The 18,803-nt window shown below is 43.0% G+C and overlaps 1 protein-coding gene across 1 annotated transcript in view; it reads left to right on the top strand.

The window, feature by feature from the left end:
• LOC309556853 (mediator of RNA polymerase II transcription subunit 1-like) overlaps positions 1 to 18,803 on the top strand; it is a gene marked incomplete at both ends in the record, with an annotated part of 66,622 nt that overhangs the window by 34,545 nt on the left and 13,274 nt on the right. The window contains 3 exons of the mRNA XM_082259379.1: positions 2,302 to 2,426; positions 5,739 to 5,839; positions 10,046 to 10,244. Coding sequence (XP_082115505.1) covers positions 2,302 to 2,426; positions 5,739 to 5,839; positions 10,046 to 10,244 — 425 coding nt within the window. The remainder of the gene's footprint in view (positions 1 to 2,301; positions 2,427 to 5,738; positions 5,840 to 10,045; positions 10,245 to 18,803) is intronic.

Genomic DNA, 18,803 nt, shown 5'->3' with positions numbered 1-18,803 from the left:
CTTGTCTATATGTTCATTTGCAAAGTTCAAACGCTGATTTTTGTTGAGGACGTAGAAGAGGTTTTCTTCTGATAACTCTTCCATGAAGACCATATTTGTACAAGTATCTCTTTATAGTGGAATAGTGTACCACAACTCCAGTGTCTGCCAGATCTTTCTGGAGGGATTGTGCAGTCAAACGTGGGTTTTGAATTGGTTTTCTCACAATCCTGCGAGCTGTTCTGTCTGATATTTTTCTTGGTCTTCCAGATCTTGCTTTAACTTCCACTATTCCTGATGACTGTCATTTCTTAATTACATTCCGAACAGAGGATATTGACATCTGAAAACGCTTTGCTATCTTCTTATAGCCTTCTCCAGCTTTGTGAGCGTTAACTATTTTCAGTTTCAGTTTTCTATGCAACTGCTTAGAAGATCCCATGGTGCTGATTGTTGGGGCAAGGTCAGATGAGTCTGGGCATTTAAAACCTTTGAGATTGACATCACCTGGTCTTCCCAGACAATGATTGAGAACAATCCATGACACTGGCAGGTCTCAGCTTTGCAAAGGAGGCAGTGCATGCTATAAATTCTGCAGGGTGCCCAAACTTTTGCAGACACCATTTTTTTGTTTTCTGTAATTATGAAAGTGTCAATGATGGAACGCATAAGCTGCAAGCCCCCTAACCCAATTCTACCCCTTCTAAATGTGTGTATGTGTGTGTGTATATATAATAATACATTGATCTATGTTATGTTTTTTTAACTCGCTGTCACCAGTCAGTGTCCCTCATCACTGCCACACCAGTTAGTGTCTGTGATCACCGCCACGCCAGTAATATTGTCCCTGTTTACTGCCCCACCACTCATATTGTACCTGATCACTGTTACACCAGTTAACCACTTGCCTCCCAACCCATTTCTAAACCCTTCTCATGTATGTGTGTGTGTGTGTGTGTGTGTGTGTGTGTGTGTGTGTGTGTGTGTGTGTGTATATATACCCCTATACGTGTATGTATGTGTAAAAATCAGCGTGTGTGTGTTTTTTTTTTTTTTCTTGATAATTACTTCTCCAGTAATTAAAGTAATTATCAAACATTTCTCTTTTCTGAAAGCAATATTTGTTACAATTGTTTGTCACAATATAATTTTGCAGAGGTTTATCATCACATTTTTGGAAAATTCATTCATCTAGGTTGGGAAAAAGTCTCACACGTGGTATCCCTATACTCAGAAGGCATAGCAGAATGTGTTTTGGGGAATAATTGTAAAGATGCCCATGCTGTGTGAAAGAAATACCTTGTTAAAATGAAAACTTTGTGCAGAAAAAAAGTTATTTAGTTAATTTTCCAAAAAATTGTGACAAAAAATTACAACTTAAAAAAACTTATTATGCCTCTTAATACCTTGGACTGTCTACTTTCCAAAAAGGGGTCATTTTGGTGGTGGTGTTTGTCATGTCCTGGAATTATAGGGCCTCAAGAAACGAGAATGGCCATCAATACATCAGGATTAATCAATTTTCCAATCTATCTATCTAATCAATCTTATTGGTTTGTAGACTCTATAACTTTCACAAGTTATTTAGGTTGATTTAGTTTTTTTATCAAAAAAGGTAAGGTTTTTTCAAAATGTTCTGTATTTTTTTTTTTTTTTTAAATTTATATAAAAAAAAACAAATGTATAAAACCTAATGGTGATTGAATACTACCATAAGAAAACTCTATCTGTCTCAAAAAAATGATAAAAATTAATTTGGATACAGTGTTGCATGCCAGAGATATTGGCATTTAAAGCATGACTGCGCTGAAAGCTGAAAATTGGCCTGGGGGGGGTGAAAATGTCCGGACTTGAATTGCTTAAAATATCCATGTACCATCGAGAGAGAATTGACACAAATAAGATGACGGCGGGGGGGGGGGGGGTTTAGACCTAAACATGCGCTCTTGGGAAATAAACCCAGGACCTAAAAGCTATTCTGTTTTATGTGCCATTTTGGCATAATATGTCATTCTACAGCACACATTAATAATGTCTACTAAGTGGAATAGGAATGCCAAGCCATGAATTTAGCTCCCATGATCACATTTTATGCTTTTATTTTAGAAAAAATAGTTGGTGAATATGTATGCACTTTATCTTGTTTTCTTGAATGTCCAATGGGTACACTTTACTATATAGTATTTTATAACTGTTGCCAGCTATTGGTAATAATATTCTTCTACATAGTAAAAAATAAAGCACAAAAAGCAAATCTTGTGATAAAATATACATTTTATAATTTCTTTTACTGAGTTTTTGTTTTCCATTGTTTTTTTACAGCATCCAGGGATTGTCAACATTCACAGAGGAGTCAACCATGGCATTGCCTGCCTGTTTCTTCTTAACATTTGAGCACCCAGAGCCAATATTGTTGTCTTTAATCCAGAAGATACAAAATATTACTGGTATTTAGTTTATAAAAATCTGTTCCACATTTCAGCTGACAGGCTTAACCATAGAGGGGTGGGATCATGTACTAAAGCTTGTCGGCTGATCAAAATGTCAGTGAAGACCTCATTGATGTGAGCTTTTTCCTTTTGGATTATATAGGGCTATGTGTGAAGGAGTGGAGTGCTTGGCAGGTTGGAAGTGTGCCCTTTTCTTTGACTCTACAAGCTTTTCTAGTGATTGTGGAATTTCCATGTCACCAGACCCCTACTAGATATTCAAGTGAATATATGAGAAACCAGAATGTTCAGCTTGCAGCCGAGGTTGGCTGTCATTACCTACACACATACACACACACACACACACACACACACACACACTCCTGGATTACGGGATAAAGTGGTACCAGCGGAATATTTACAAAATGACAGATTTTTACCTAAATGGAAGGCACTGTGCATTGAACATGGAGTGGGTGTGATAAGGTTGATAGTAGAAGAGGAGAGGATACAATTAACAGAATTGATTAAACTAATTGAAGAGAGCTCACAAGGATCACATCCCTTTTGGACGTGGATGAATTCCAGAAACAAAATGATTTACTTAAAAAGGAGAGAGAAAAAAAACACAACAAGGTCTTAAAGTGACTAAACAATTCAAATTTAGACGGGATCTGGACGATTGGGGAAAAAGGAGAAATATTTGACCTTGCAATCCGTCGTAATAGGAGTAGATCAAGGAGGCGAACCTTTCACTCTGCATCATGCTCCAAATAAGATACAGATGAGGAGACTAACCCCACAGTTACTTTTTTAGAACAAGGGGGAGTCAGAAGGAAATACCAAAACGTACCCCCCAACCGCCAGCCCCTACCACAAACCGAACAGACAAAAAAAAATAAAAGACCAAGACTGAAGAACAGGAAAGGAAGGGACATGAACAAGGAGTCGGGGAAATCAAAGAGACTAGAAATGATAGCTGCCTCAGGATCCGATATGAAAGTTATCTATATTTCCCCTGGCCCTGAGACACATTTACCTTTTACGAGGGATGTCCTTCTCCCCAATGGAAGAGACAATTGGAACGACAATTTATGGTCCACAAAGATATTGTCCTACATCCATGGGGCTTGAGAGCAGTGAGTGTTTTTAGAACAACACTATTCTGAGTGTGGCCCCCAAAATGAATTCTTGGAAGACATGCAAGCATTTGCCCTGGAGAATAACTAACTATTTCCAGTTTAGCTCCAAATACTACAAACCGATTGAAGGCACATCTATGGGTGGATCATGGGCTCAAGCCTATGCATGTCTTCATTTAGGACTGTGGGAGGAGGAGGTAGTGTATGTACTTTGACCAAGTACGTACGTGGTTAAGGCACATCTATGACCTACTAGTGGTATGAAGGGGAGATGTAGAGACCCTCCATAAATTCAATAATACCCTGAACACTAATGTCCAATACAAAATACAGAAATTTTGATCAATTGTATTTAGGGAATTCCCTATTATACATGGTTTTCTAATATATGACTACAGGAACATTTAGTGGACTTGCAGCAACAGGGCCCACCATACTCTTCCTAGAATACATTTACATTTTGGTCTTCCAGCCCTCCAGTTCCAATTCCTGCTCTATTCCTTAGGTAGAGCTCCCAGTTACTTACACACAGGAATATTACCTTTTTTATACACTTATTTTTGGTAATCCTTATACGGCGTTAAGCTGTGGTATTACCCGGTGTGTCAGAAACACCTGGCGTACCGGGATTTTCTGTTGTTCCATGTTTTGTTGTGCTGTGTGTGTTTTTTTTTTTTTTCTTGTGTTAGCATGTCAAATATGCACAGTGGATGTGGTTCTGGCATTTCCCTTATCAGGAAAACACATTTTTGATAAATATTTCTTTTGAGAAATAATCAATTGACAATCATTTTTAATTTTGTATCCCAATTGCCATTCTTTGTCAAAAAAATAACCTTTTCTTCCCCGCTCTTGACATAGGGACCACTTTCTTTTTTTTTCTGGTTTTTGGGGGTGAACCTATTATGCCCCTTCAGCTTGGTTTAGATCATGGGTGTCCAACCTTTTGGCCTCTCTGGGCCACATTGAGTGTAGAGAAATTTTCTCGGGCCGCATATAAAATATATACTATAGTTAAGGCATGTAATAAAATGCCGCCACGCCCCCCGCACTAATTTAACACAACTAGAGGGATGATCAAATTAAATGGAATCAGTATACAGAGGTTTACTTCTTCTGAGAGACAATAAAGGAACACTCTAACCATGATGACCAATTCATGGTAGGGGTCCAAAACACTGCACATGCTCACCCCCCCCCCCCTCAGCCTCTGCCTACCGTTAGTTGGAAGCTGCTGTGGCTGTGGCTGTGGCCGTGCCCCCGACCCGAATTCCTTCCTCCCCAGCAAAATAATTGTCAGGGGGCAGTGGGCCGCATTGCCTGCGGATCTGGGCTGCAGGTTGGACATGCCTGGTTTAGATGATTTCTCCTTTAGGGATGACTAGAAGTGCAACTGGTTCATGAAAAAAAAAAAGTGCCACTGGCTGTTCAGGTAGTCTATAATGTTTTGGTTCAAAGTTGTATAACTGGTTTCTGCTTTTCTAGTGCTGGACCCTCGGCAAACTAGTACAACAGTGAAAGGTTCTTATTAGGGAAGTATGTGTGTGTGTCAGGTTTGCGGGTTTCAGTCTCCATCTAATGTGCTACACAAATTTATGGGCTTCTCATTTTCTGGATAATCCCCACTTTTTAAGGATTGCTGCATTGGGCATTTGGTAAAGTGTGCCAAAGTTGTTGCTCCAAAGACATTGTAATGAAGACTCCTGAACTCTGGGTGAAATACTAGTCTATTTCAGTGACAGATGCTGGACCTAGATTTTATGCTGAGAACTAGTGTGGAGGTAAAGGAGCGCGCTTGGCACATGTCCTTGAGTTTTAGAATGTTCCTTGAGCGGAGTGTCCGAAGCGTGCCTTGTAAAGAGGTCTTTAATTTAGAGGCATGAGAATGTTGTGAAAAACACCTGCATAGAAAGCTAGTCTGGACAACATCCAGGGTCCCGGAAGATTAACCGCTAGAGAGAGAGAGACCAGGCTGGTGGTTGTAGAAAAAGCTTTGGGGATTTGGATGTCTGTGCCTTGAAAAGACTTAAGGGATTGCAGTTGAATATGTACTAGAGTTCTGTGTAACATGAGTTTCAGAAAAGAGTGAGCGGTGGACTGGAGCAGCAGTGGCTACATGTTTTTTTGGTGTGTGTGTGTGTGTGTCATACACTGTATATATAAAATTTATACTTTTCTTTATTTTTAGGCATTCCACTTTTTTCAGAAGAACAGGCACCGCTGCATGAATTGTTAATTGACCTACAGCTTAAACAACCAGGAGTCCACAGAGAAATTCAGTTTATTGTGGTATGGTGTGTTTTTGGTCTGTGGTAAATGCATATGTCTGTCTATCAACTTCAAAGTGACACTCTAGCCAAAACATATATATATATTTTTTTATTAATATAAATATTATTGTTATTGCCATTGGGGGGATTTTTACTCACTTCTGTAATGGTGTGTGGTCTTAAAGGAGAATGTGATAGTTGGTGCAAGCACAAGAAGTGAGCACAAATCTCAACAGGGATACTTAAAACATTTCAAACTTTTTCAAAGCAACCTAATGTGATTATTTTAAGGGGGGGTGATTTTATTTCTTGCTGGGAACTGAGTCCAGACAGCCGGGGAGGCTAAGGCCGATTGTCCTAGAAGGGGCAGAGACTCCTTGGATGGATGCAGGAGGCTTACCTAGCTACATGGGGGAGTTGCCACCCCAGCGTCTCCAAGGGTGAGAGTAAGCATAGGGAGGCCCTCTTTTCAGACACTTAAGGAGGCGGATGGAAGTGTAGTCCCCACTGCGGTGGTTGGCTGAGCCCTGTAGGCGTCCAACTCTGTGGGTTCTCAGGCATGGAGCAGCTGTTCGCCGAGCATCGGTGGCCGCAATAGAGAGGACGTGTGGGGGGGGTGATGTCTCTTCTGGCAGAGGGGTGGGCACTTCTTTTCTACCCGCGGCTTCTGGTTCCAGCCGCGGGACACTGATAGAGGGCCGGGCATGGGCTAGAGAGGGGCCGGAAATGTTGTAGAGACAGCAGAAGGCACCAGTGGCAGCACCAGTGATGTCCGAAGCAGAGGCGAACCAGACTGCTCCAGGAGATGCCAGCCATGTTAAGGTAAGGGGGACCCAGGGGGGATATCCCCTTGCCTGTTGCATCCCCCTCCCCTGAGAGGGGGGAAAAAAGGGGGTCCCTCTTGGTTCCAGAGGGGAGGAACAAGGGGTCCCTGGGGAGGAAGGCCCACAGGTTCAATGGCTGCGTCCCTGCAAAACAATCTGGCGTTGGGGTACTCTGTTAGAGTTTGTTGGCTGCTCTGTCTGTCTTATGTTTTTCAGAGCAAAACCGCAGACAAATCCAGACCCCAATAAAATCACAGTATTGCTGCGCTAAAAAGTAAATAGGTTGATTATACCAAATAATAAGTGCAGAATAGTACAGATTAAATAGGTATATAACAGTAACTGTGGCGCTAAATCCTATCAAAATGTCCCAAATGAATGAGCAAAGGCAGTCCTTGTAGTGTACACTCCACACTGAAGAAAGGTGAAAAGACCTCAGAGCCGGAGAACCGCCATCAAACACTCCAATCTCACCACTGCTTACCAAATAGCGATGATCCCCAAAACAGAGATCACAAGAGCCCAAAACACAGGATGGAACACGAACTCCCACTCACAGGTCCCGGACTGCAAACGAAGCCCGCCTCCAGGTGTCCATATTGCATTTTATAGAAAAATGACAGCGGCTTGTGTCACTGAGAAGGAATATCTGTGTGTTTGGATGTGAACCATCCTTGCCTCCGCCATATCTCTTGCCAGCGGTTCTAAGAAAGTTCTGAGCAGAGAACATCTCTCTGATCCTTGGTAGCCCAGGAGACCATGGTTTCCTATTCTAAAAGCACTAGCTGTGAAGCCTTCATGGATAATACCAACGCTTGGTAAATATGCTGCTGAGCAGCTGGAGAATGGACACATGCCATCTACCGAAAGTTGTGGAAGCGTTTCAATGACTGGTATGCAGGAAACTCCTTTGAGGTACATAGTCCAGTGGCGGTCCAGGAATTCCTGCAGTGCGATGCAGACAAGGGGTTGAGCCTAAGCATGTTAAAAAGCCATGTTTCAGCACTCTGTGTATCTAGAAAAAGCCTTTCGTATCCAACCATGGATAGTCAGGTTTTTTAAGGCATTAAGCAGGCAATGACCGGTGCAGGGGCCACCTTTTCCAAAATGAGACCTGTCTTTTGGTTCTATAGGCCCTAGTAGGAGGCCCATTGGAACCAAAGGAAGATTGTTCTGTAAAAGTACTGACCCATAAAGCAGCTTTTTTTGGTGGCGGTGAGAACTGCTAGAAGCTCTGTCAATTAGACCCTCCTTCCTTTTTTTTTTTTTTAGGCATTTCCAGATTGGATAGTATTTAAAATGGATCGGGCCATTTTGCCGAAGTGGCCTCAAAATTTCATAGAGTTTCATAAATTAAATAATAAATTTCATAAATTATTTTACCTTTTTTAGGTAGACGGATTCCTTCTTCTTTTTTTTTTTTTTTTTTTTTGTAGGGCCAAAAAAGGGGCACAGAGCCCCAAAGTGTACTATAGCCAGGTGTCTTGGAGAGGTTAATGGCCAGGCCTATACTTTGGAAGGTATGGAGATCCCAGAGGGATTAGGGCACACTCTTAGAGCTATGGCAACATCACAGGCGGAGAGGACTGCTGCAATGCCAGAGCAGATCTGCAGAGCGACAATCAGGTCCAGTTTTACCACCCTTGTCAAACACTACAGAATTGACCTTTTGTCAACAAAGGATCAAGCCTTTGGACACAAGGTCCTACAAGCTGCAGTCCCGCCCTAAGGGTAAGTGCTCGATTATCCTCTCAGGTGGCTGTCCTAATAGATATATTTAGGGGAAAAACGAACTTGCACTTACCGATAACCTGCTTTCCTGGAGTCTTTCACGAAAAGTACAGATTACCCACCAAAATGCATATGGTCCTTGGGATTCCTGACACAGGAGCTATTGTATTATCGACTATGTATGTCATATGTCTCCCCAGCTGGCTGGAGGTGCTCTAGGAAAACTGATGAGCCGGCAGGGGAAGGAAAATTTTTAAACAGTGTTTCCATGAGAGGAGCCAAGGTCTCTCAGGTGGCTAGCCTGAAAGACTCCGGGAAAGAACGTTACTGGTATGTGTAACTTCGTTCTTTTTTGTTTTTTTTCCTATACCCACTGTATATACATTTCTCAAATATGAAAAAGGGGTTCATACACTGGAAAAGGCACAATACCTCTTGGTAATGGGTAATAAAGGTCCTTATTACCATAGACAAGTCTGACTTTTTCCAGTACATGCTTTTCACTGGATACCAAGAGATAGGGAGGAGGAACAATTGGCAGGGAGGTCACTTCAGGTTTAGGTGAGTAATAAAGGGGAAAACGAGAAGGGATGGGGGGATGCCTAACATTGATTTAATGTGGGGAGGGCATAGAGCTGTAAGAAATGGGGGAGCAGGGAGATAATGGGTTTCTCCCTCAGCCACCGACAGCAGTTATCTGTGCAGAGTGCGGTGGTTCTGTGTAGCAGTCTACTCGGGATATTGGTAAACTCAGTCCAATATAACCATGTCCTCCCAAAATTTCTTATGATTACCTCTGCTGGTGAAAATTCCATTTGTCTGATTTTATTGATTCTGTCTATTCACATAGCCACAGAGTGGGCTTGGTTTTGTTTCCGGTACTCCATGTTGTGACATCTGGCTGCATTGTTCAAATGATTAATGGTTTACTAATACCTCAGAGGAAGAGGTTATCCTTTGCTGACAGCTAGCCATAAACTACAGAGAATGGCTGAATGTACAAACTCGATCCAACGGCCTTTTAAAGTTTTTTTTTTTTTTCTTTTTTTGCAAAGCTTAGCCACAAATGTGTGTCCCAAGTGTTAAAGTGCAACTTTATATAAAAGCATAAACCTTTGCAAACAGGCAGGTGTGTGTGTGTGTGTGTGTGTGTGTGTGTGTGCAGTGTGAGTGTTTTTGGTTTGTTTTTTGACCCACTATTACCTGCCTGTGTGCACTGTACACTAAGCTGTGTATGCCCAACTTGGTGTAAAATTTTGGTATCTGGTGAGATCAATGAGTTCCTGTGCTTGCCAGGGAATGATTGCACTGCAGCCTGGCCGATCAAAATTGCCAAACATTATAACCAGAAACTGCACCAGCCAAAGATGCCAACAGCTGGTAAGGGACCCTGGGACACACCAGTGCTGGAACAGAGGTGTCTCTGCCAAGCACTATTAAGTTTTTACTGAAAGTAGTTTTATATTGGTAAATACTAAAATACTAGCAATTGCAAAAGTGTTTTTTTTTTTTTTTTTTTTTTTTTTTTTTAACTCTGTCAAAGAACATTCTTCCTGTAGATCTGTTGGATTGGATTAGCTACCTCTGCTGTACTAACTTTAACTTTAATTGGTGATATTGGTCATTATTTGAATGTAAGTATTATGTGAATGAGCTTGTATCCTCCTCAGTCTCTTCCAGGTTGTATGGACCATTGTTACGTATTGAACAGTGGATGTGAAAATGAAAGTGCTGTGATGGGTGCACTGGTGAACAAAATACCTTTCACACACCCGAGTCATGTTCCATCTGTCCTGGAAATTTTACGATATCAAGCAGCATACAGTACTTTGCTCAACAGCTGTTTATCTCGTACAATAAACCCTAAAGGTAAGTATGGTCCACTTCTCCTCACCACCTTTATCACAAAAGAGACTCGGAGCATACCTGTCAGGAGAGTAATATGAGGGCTGTCATTACTAAGCTTCTTTTGAAAATGCTAGTTGCCAGTGTGTCTGGCTTCAGAGTTCCTGAGTCTGAAACCTAAGATAAGCATACAGCAATGAGTATATTCAAGAAAAGTCTGAAAGTGATTTCTAAAGTTTTTTTCATTTTTTTTTTTAAATAAAATTAAAAATGTCATACTTTTTGCACAGGCGGTCCCCCGCCACTGTTCCTGGCCTATGGTTGCACTCGCTGTTTGCGTCTATTCAGACCCACTGCCTGGCTCAGGCCCCGCCCCCACTCTCTGCTCACAGGTTTTGATTGACAGCAGCAGATGCCAGTGGCTTCTGCTGCTCTCAGCCAAGCCTGTGGGAGCGGAAAGAAGAGCTGCTGTAGACATGCACAGCACTGGATTGAGATCAGGCTCTGCTAAATATTTAGAAGGACTGTGGGAACTTTTACCTTTTTTACAACCACTTTAACCACTTCTGGACTGGAAGATTCCCCCCCCCCCCCCCTCAATGACCAGGCCCTTTTTTGCGATTCGGCACTACGTTACTTTAACCGCTTGCCGACCGCCGCACGACTATTTACTTGCCGACCGCCGCACGACTATTTACTACGTCGCTAGCCTGTGAGGCTCTAGGGAGCACGCGCGCGCCGTCGGAGGCCGGTGGTCCTGCAGTCCTTAGTGTCCCGGGTGGAAGTGGCATGTTTGCAAAGGCCCAGGAGGAAGTGTCCCCCGCCTTCCTCTGCTCAATCTGTCTTATCCGATTTTGAGCCTGATTCTGCCGTGGATGCAGCCTGTCCAGGGGAACTTAATATCACACGCCCAGATCCATCCGATAGTGAGGAAGATTTCTTTGTGGTCGCAGCAGCGAATCAAAAAGCGCTGGTAGACGAACTTATCACTGCAGTGCGTGAGAGACTTGGAAAAATGGAGGATGCGGCTGATGTAGCCACGGACATGGCTGTGTCGTTTGGTACGCATAAGTCACCTCGTTCTCCAAAGGTGTTTCCTTATGTGCCTTATTTTGACAGGTTTTTCTGTAAGGAATGGAAACAACCAAAATTACCCTTTTGTGGTCCCCAAACATTTTTCTGTACGTTACCCTTTTGGGGAGTACCTTTTTAAAAAAGTGGACTAGTTCACCAGGGGTGGACCCTCCTGTTAAAAGGTTGGGGATTCCTATCTGGGATCATGGTTGCTTTATTTAACCTTTAAAGGACCCGCTTGACAGGAAAGAACAAGGGAAATAGATCTTTTAAATCTTCCCTGGGAGGTACCAAGCAACCATAGTCTGGAAAACCTAGAGCTAGCTTCTCCGGACCAGCAGATGAGACCCCTTCAGCATGAAGGTCTGCCCTCACCCAATATTGAGGTGGGGGGGGGGCATCTTTGCTGGTTTCCAGCCCTGTGGATGACTTTGAGCATCAAGGAGGTCCGCAAAAGTTTTTTTTTGGGGGTACCCAGAAAGGGGAACAAAGTTTTTTTTTTTTTTTTTTTTGTTCTTTTCAGGTTTAATTCCTGAAAAGATTAAGGTGATGTCCGAGCTACCAAGGTCCCCCCTATCCCTGTCCAGGGAATTCATTTAGGTCTGATTTTAGGTCTAGGTCTGATTTTAATTCTGACCAGGGTGGTTCTTCCTCTGGACAAATTTCAGGAACCATAGGCTGTGATTCTCTGGCTGCTGTCACACAGACAGTTCTTTCTCCCGATTTGCATACACGTTCTGAGTCTGGTGGTATCCACCTTCAAGACAGTTCGGTTTGCACAGTCCTACATGTAGCTCCTTTAGCAGGTTCGGCTCCACAGGAGAATACCGAAGTACGTGACGTGGTCACGGGGTCCAAGGACCACGATAAGGCCATTATCATCCTCGGCTCGGGCTTCTTCCTGTGAGGAATCAAGAGCGAGGATCTTCCAATCATCCTGGTGACCGTAAACGTCCCTTGGGGGCTTCCTCTCAAAGAAGACCACAGTTGTCCCAAGGGCTAATCTACCACCCTGCTTTACACCAAGAGGTGATGGCTCTTGCACTATAACATAAAAGGTCAGACAAATAAAATAACTCCCAGGTGCTGCTAGTACTGTTCTGGTTACCCAAAAAACAGTTTTTAACAAACAAATATGTAAAATATAGTCCTGTGCAACCTAGAATAAAAATATAAATATAAAAACTTAAAAATATGTAAAGTGCGAAGTGTGATCTCATATCTTCAAAGTGATGAGCAAAGTGAATAGAAAGCTAGAATGTCTGCCCCACAGTAATGGAAGCTATGTGTACAATAATCATAAATTATGTAACGGAGTGACAATAAAGTGCTCAGTGTATAACATTTATAAACTAGATACAAATATATATTATTAAAAAAAAACACATCAAACTGCTTCACTCAGTAGGTAACTCCTAAATAATGGGAATAAACCGATAAATGTGCAAATAATCCGTGCAAAAGACCAAGATAAATTTGGCTAAAGTCCAAAATACAAGAAAAAAAGAAAAGTGACTTTCAATATCTGTGAAATGTTTGTGACACAATCCTTATTGCTTGATGCAAAGTCCTTCACCAATAATTAAGGTCCCTGGGGTGCTCTTCCAGTGATAAAACCTCTGTGTGTGCTAACTGCTCACCTCCAATACTTTAAAACAGCTCTTGTTGGTATTTCATAAATGGTGGTTTGCAATCCTCCTGTGTATTGTCCTCTTCATCTCTCAGGATGTTGGTGGCCTATGGGAAACCTTTCACCTCTAAATCTTTTTCCGATCTAGTGTCTCCCGACATTGGATAATGGAAAACACCTTCATGGTGTAGTATATCAAAGTTTATAGCAGCCCTATTTTTGAAGCCCGGTAAAGGGAATATGTTGTATTTATTTTAATTCATTTTAGTGAGGAAAACATTAGGCTTTATATTCTTAATGCACTTTATTGTCACTCTGTTACATAATTTGATTCTTGTACACCTAGCTTCCATTACTGTGGGGCAGACATTCTAGCTTTCTATTCACTTTGCTCATCACTTTGAAGATACGAGATCACACATAGCAATTTACATATTTTTACGTTTTTATATTTATATTTTTATTCTTGGTTGCGCAGTACTATATTTTACAGCCTGCTTTACAGTTGCTGGTTTTAATGACTTAGATATTGGAAGCAAGGTACTGAGGGATAGAGGTTTGTCTGGATCAGTGATCCCTACTATGGTGAAGGCGGGGGGAAGTCATCTTCTAGCAAGATATACCATCGTATGTGGAAAGCATACATTTCTTGGTGTGAGTCGGTTAGTACTCATCCTTGATCCTTTTCTGTGGCTCGGATCTTCATCTTTCTTCAACAGGGCGTTGATCAGAAGTTGGCCTTGAGTACCATCAAGGACCAGGTGTCGGCCTTGACAATCTTCTTTCACGACCCCTAGCAATGCACTCTTTAGTTCGTAACTTCATTCAGGGGGTTCGACATGTGACAAAACCCTTTCATATCAGGGTAACCGCTATAGAGAAAAGATTGTTTCTCTTAGGTCACATTCAGTGCACTGATATGGCTTCTCGCCTGTGAGCATGCTTTTTGCTGCAGGCGTTTATTGGGCTTTTTTGAGGAGATGTTTGGAGTCAGGCATGACATCTGAACATCTGTGTAGGGGTATATGTACATACACCCATGTCTGTATATATACACATATATAGGTGTGAAAGTAGCAGAAACATATGCTTGCGCTAATTAACAGGCATATATCTCCGCTCCTATAACACCTATATATGTGTGTATGTGTATAAATACATACAAGTGTATGTGTATGTATGTATGTATGTGTGTGTATATATATATATATATATATATATATATATATATAATATATATATATTATATATCCCTATACAGAAGTTTAGATGTTTTGCCTGCCTCCAAAGACCCCCAAAAAATGCCCAAAAAAATGCCCAGGTGTGTTCTTGCAGGCGTTTTTTTTGGGCATTTTTTGGGGTCTTTGGAAGCAGGCAAAACATCTGAACTTCTGTATAGGGTTATATATACACACACACACTTGTATGCATTGTGAGAAGCTATATTGGTGTTAATTAGCGCAAGCATAGATTTCTGCTATTTTCACACCTATATATGTGTATGTGTGTGTATATATATATATATATATATATATATATATATATATATACAGACATGGGTGCATGTATGTATGTATATATACCCCTACACAGAAGTTCAGATGTTTTGCCTGCCTCCAAAGTCCCCCAAAAAATGCCCAAAAAAACGCTTGCTACTAAACCGGCAAGGTGTGAAAATAGCGGAGCCATATCCCTGTTCTAGAAGTGACCTAATACAAACAATCTTTTTTTTCTGGTTCTGGACATGCTACAGAGCTGAAACTTCACAGGTACACTTTTTAGACCCCCCCCCAGACACTAAATCCAAAGAATTTTTTTTTTTTTTTTTTTTTTTAATTTTTTCAACAATTGGCTCTCTATCAAAAATGACAATTTTAAGAACTTTTTTTTTGTGTGATTAATAGTCCCTGGGGCATGACCCAAAACCCTAGGCACTTTTTAGGGGCATTTATTGGGTTTTAGGGCTTCAAAATGGTGTTTTTTGATTACCGAAGTTCGGGTCCCTTTGATTTCAATGGGGTTCTGAAATCCGGGCCGAACTTCCGGGAGTTCGGATGTTCTGGCCGAACCGAACTTTTGAAAAGTTCGATCATCCCTACATCAGACATCAATATCCCAAGTTTGCAAGGGGGCCAGTTGGTAGTCAGTGCATACCTTCACAAAATTCTAGAAGGTAGATACTTTGGCATCTGCGGATACTTCTTTTGGCTGCAAAGTTTTGCAGGCTGCTTTTTAAGAAGGGCTCTTTAGGGATGTTTTTCTTTAAACTTTTATTTTTTCAGACAGGGCTCCTGTGACCCAGTTAAGGTTCCTGTGTCCTGGTTAACCACTTTAATACCGCTCACGGTAATACTACTGCGGCAGAGCGGCACGATACCGCTCAGCCACGTAGTATTAACGTGATGCGCGATCACGGCTCCAGAGCGCGCTCCCGCGCGCCGCGGGTCCCGATCCCGATGTCATTCGGTAGGGAACCGATCAGTCATCAGATACTGACCAATGATTTTTGGTCAGTGTCTGTAGATCGGTCCCCACCAATGGCAATCTGTCCCCTGTCTGTGTAATGTAAACACAGACAGGGGAAGTGATGTCACTGTCCTTCCTGGAGTCCTTTCGGTTCCAGGAGAGAGACAGAGACACACCAAAAACGTGAGTTCCACCAACACTACACTGACACACCTCACATAGGTACATTTAACCCCTTCATCACCTCTGATCACCCCCTGATCACCCCCAAAACCCCTCACAGTGAACACTATATACAGTGGTATACAGATATTTTACTGATCACTGTATAAGTGTCACTTGTGAGCGTAGTTTGCGCCTGCGTTAGGCCCAAATAGGGTTAGGGTACCCGCCACCTATCCCCTAATAAAGTTTTTACCCCTTGATCAGCCCCAGTTAACCCCTTCACTACCTATTACTCTGTGCACTAAATACAGTATATAGGTAAATACTGATCACTGTATTTAGTGTCACTAGTGACCCTAATTTGCGCTTGCGCTAAGCCCATATAGGGTTAGGGCACCCGCCACCTATTCCCTAATAAACTTTTAACCGCTTGATCTTCCCCAGTTAACCCCTTCACTCCATATAAATCAGTGCACTAATATATACAGTATATCAGATAACTACTGATCACTGTATTTAGTGTCACTGGTGACCCTAATTTGCGCTTGCGCTAGGCCCGAATAGGTTTAGGCCACCCGCCATCTATCCTCTATAAAGGTTTAACCCCTTGATCTCCCCCAGTTTAACCCCTTCACTTCCCTGTCACAGTGTTCACTATATACAGTGATTACCGATCACTGTATTAGCGTCACGGGTGACACAACTTAGGCTAGCTAGTTAGCGTCAGGGTCCCACTACACCACCGTTACTTAGCGTCAGTTAGAGTCAAGTACACTAACACACACACACCACCGTTACTAGTATAGTGTTTGAACAGATCAATATCTGATCTGATCAGAACTATACTAGCGTCCTCATAATTTAGTGTTCCCCAAACGCAGTGTTTGCACAATCAGCACTGATTCCTGCTAGCACCTGCGTTTAGCCCCCCTGCCCAGCCCACCTTACCCAGGCAAGTGTAGTAATCAATAGATTACTGACACTTCCAAAAAACACAAATCACACAAAACCGCTGCGTTAGCAGAGTCAGGCCTGATCTCTGTTAGCACTAGCAGTTTTTCTTTGTAGCGACCAAATAGTCCTCGACAACCAGGTGCTTTTATTACCTAGTAGTCGCATCACTGTACGAGTAAATTTAGCTACCAAAATGACAAAACGTTCGTTCAGTGATGATGCTATATACAGTATAATGGCCATGTCAAGTGAGAGCGATGGGGAAGCCTCACTGTCAGAATCAGGGTCAATATACGAACCAGATGACGGCAGCGGCTCCCTGACAGATAGCTCCGACAGAGGGGTCCCTGCTAGGGTCAGGCGTACCCGACCCCATTCTGGAGTTGTTGACTTGCAAGAACTGGAGGTTTCTGGTATGCAGCAGAGTGCCAGTACTAGTGCCGCTCACACTTCTCGTGAACTGGCAAGCACGAGCGGCCTAGTACACCCTGGACCTTCAACCAGCACTGCAGTATCACCTGGTGACGTGGCGAGTCACCTGAGTGCAGTTGAAGCTGGTGCGGTGGCTAGCACGAGTAGTGGCCCGCAGCCACCGCGTATCCGAAGACAGGCCTGTAGAGCCCATAGTGTCCTCCCTGAAGCGCTGGCATATCCTAATTGGCAGCCCACAGATTCCACAGCGCCAGTACTTCCCCCATTCACCGCCCAACCCGGAATCCAAGTGGAAACAGCTGGTTTTAATCCCATAAACTTTTTTGAGCTGTTTTTCACTGAAGATCTTTTCAGATCTATTGTGGACCAATCAAATTTGTACGCTCAACAATTCATCGCCGCCAACCCAAATTCACCCCTTGCCAGACCATTCGCCTGGAATCCTATTACGATTCAGGAGTTTAAAACCTTTCTGGGCCTTTCCTTCAACACGGGCATTACAAGAAAGAATGAATTGCGGTTATATTGGTCCACTGACCCAATTCATCAAATGTACGTGTTCTCTGCTGCTATGTCCAGGGCTCGATACCAACAAATATTTCGGTTCATGCATTTCAACGACAATGAACTCTGTCGTCCTCGGGGAGACCCTGAATATGATCGGCTCCACAAAATTCGGCCCCTCATAGACCACTTCAATCAGCGGTTCGCAGCCTTGTTTACCCCCCAACAAGATGTCTGCGTTGACGAGTCCCTGATTAAGTTTACTGGTCGCCTTGCTATCAAACAGTACCTCCCCAGCAAGCGTGCCAGATACGGGGTCAAGTTGTATAAGCTTTGTGACAGGGCCACAGGCTATACAGTTAATTTCCGTGTCTATGAGGGAAAAGATAGCACTGTGGAGCCCCCCGACTGCCCAGGCTACATAGGGAGCAGCGGCAAGATAGTTTGGGACTTGGTGTCACCCTTATTCGGAAAGGGGTACCACTTGTACGTGGACAATTTCTATTCAAGCGTGCCACTTTTTAGACACCTCTATCAATTGCAAATTGGCGCTTGTGGCACCGTGCGATCTAATCGCCGGGGCTTCCCCCAACGGCTAGTGAATGCCCCACTGAGCTCGGGGGAGAGAGCCTGCTTGAGGTGCGAGGAATTGCTTGCAGTGAAGTGGAGGGACAAACGAAACGTTTACGTGCTGTCCTCCATTTACTCAGACACGGCAGTCCAAATTACTACGGTCACCGGTGTTGTTGTTGAGAAACCCCTCTGTGTCCACGACTATAACCATAAAATGGGAGGGGTGGACTTCAACGACCAGATGATGGGACCGTACTTAATTGCCCGTAAGGCCAGACGCTGGTACAAAAAAGTGTCTGTATACCTATTTCAATTGGCTGTTTACAACGCTTTTGTCTTATACAAAGCTTCTGCTGGAACATTATCCTTCTTTCAATTCCAAGAAGAGATAATCAGAGCCCTTCTGTATTCAGCTGGTGCTCCTGCCCAACTTCCCCAACCAGATGCAGTGAGGCGGCTGCATGAGAGGCATTTTCCGCAATACCTCCCGAGTACCGATACCAAACGATACCCCCAAAAAAGATGCCGTGTCTGCAGCAAGCGCGGATTTAGGCGTGACACCCGGAATTATTGTCCCGACTGTCCTGACCGACCTGGTCTTTGCCACGGTGACTGTTTCCGTCGCTACCACACACTAGTGGATTATTAGCATAGGGTACAGCACGGCACAGTTTAGGGCACATTTACACAGGGTCTCAAAAGATGTTCGATGGCTATCGTCATTTTGAGAGACCCGAACCTGGAACCTGGAACTCGACGTTTGAAGAAAAAAAAAAAAATACATA

This window comes from Pelophylax lessonae (genome assembly GCF_965119305.1).
Source record: "Pelophylax lessonae genome assembly, chromosome: 5".
Lineage (NCBI taxonomy): Eukaryota > Metazoa > Chordata > Amphibia > Anura > Ranidae > Pelophylax > Pelophylax lessonae.
This window is presented reverse-complemented; position numbering and strand designations above follow the sequence as displayed.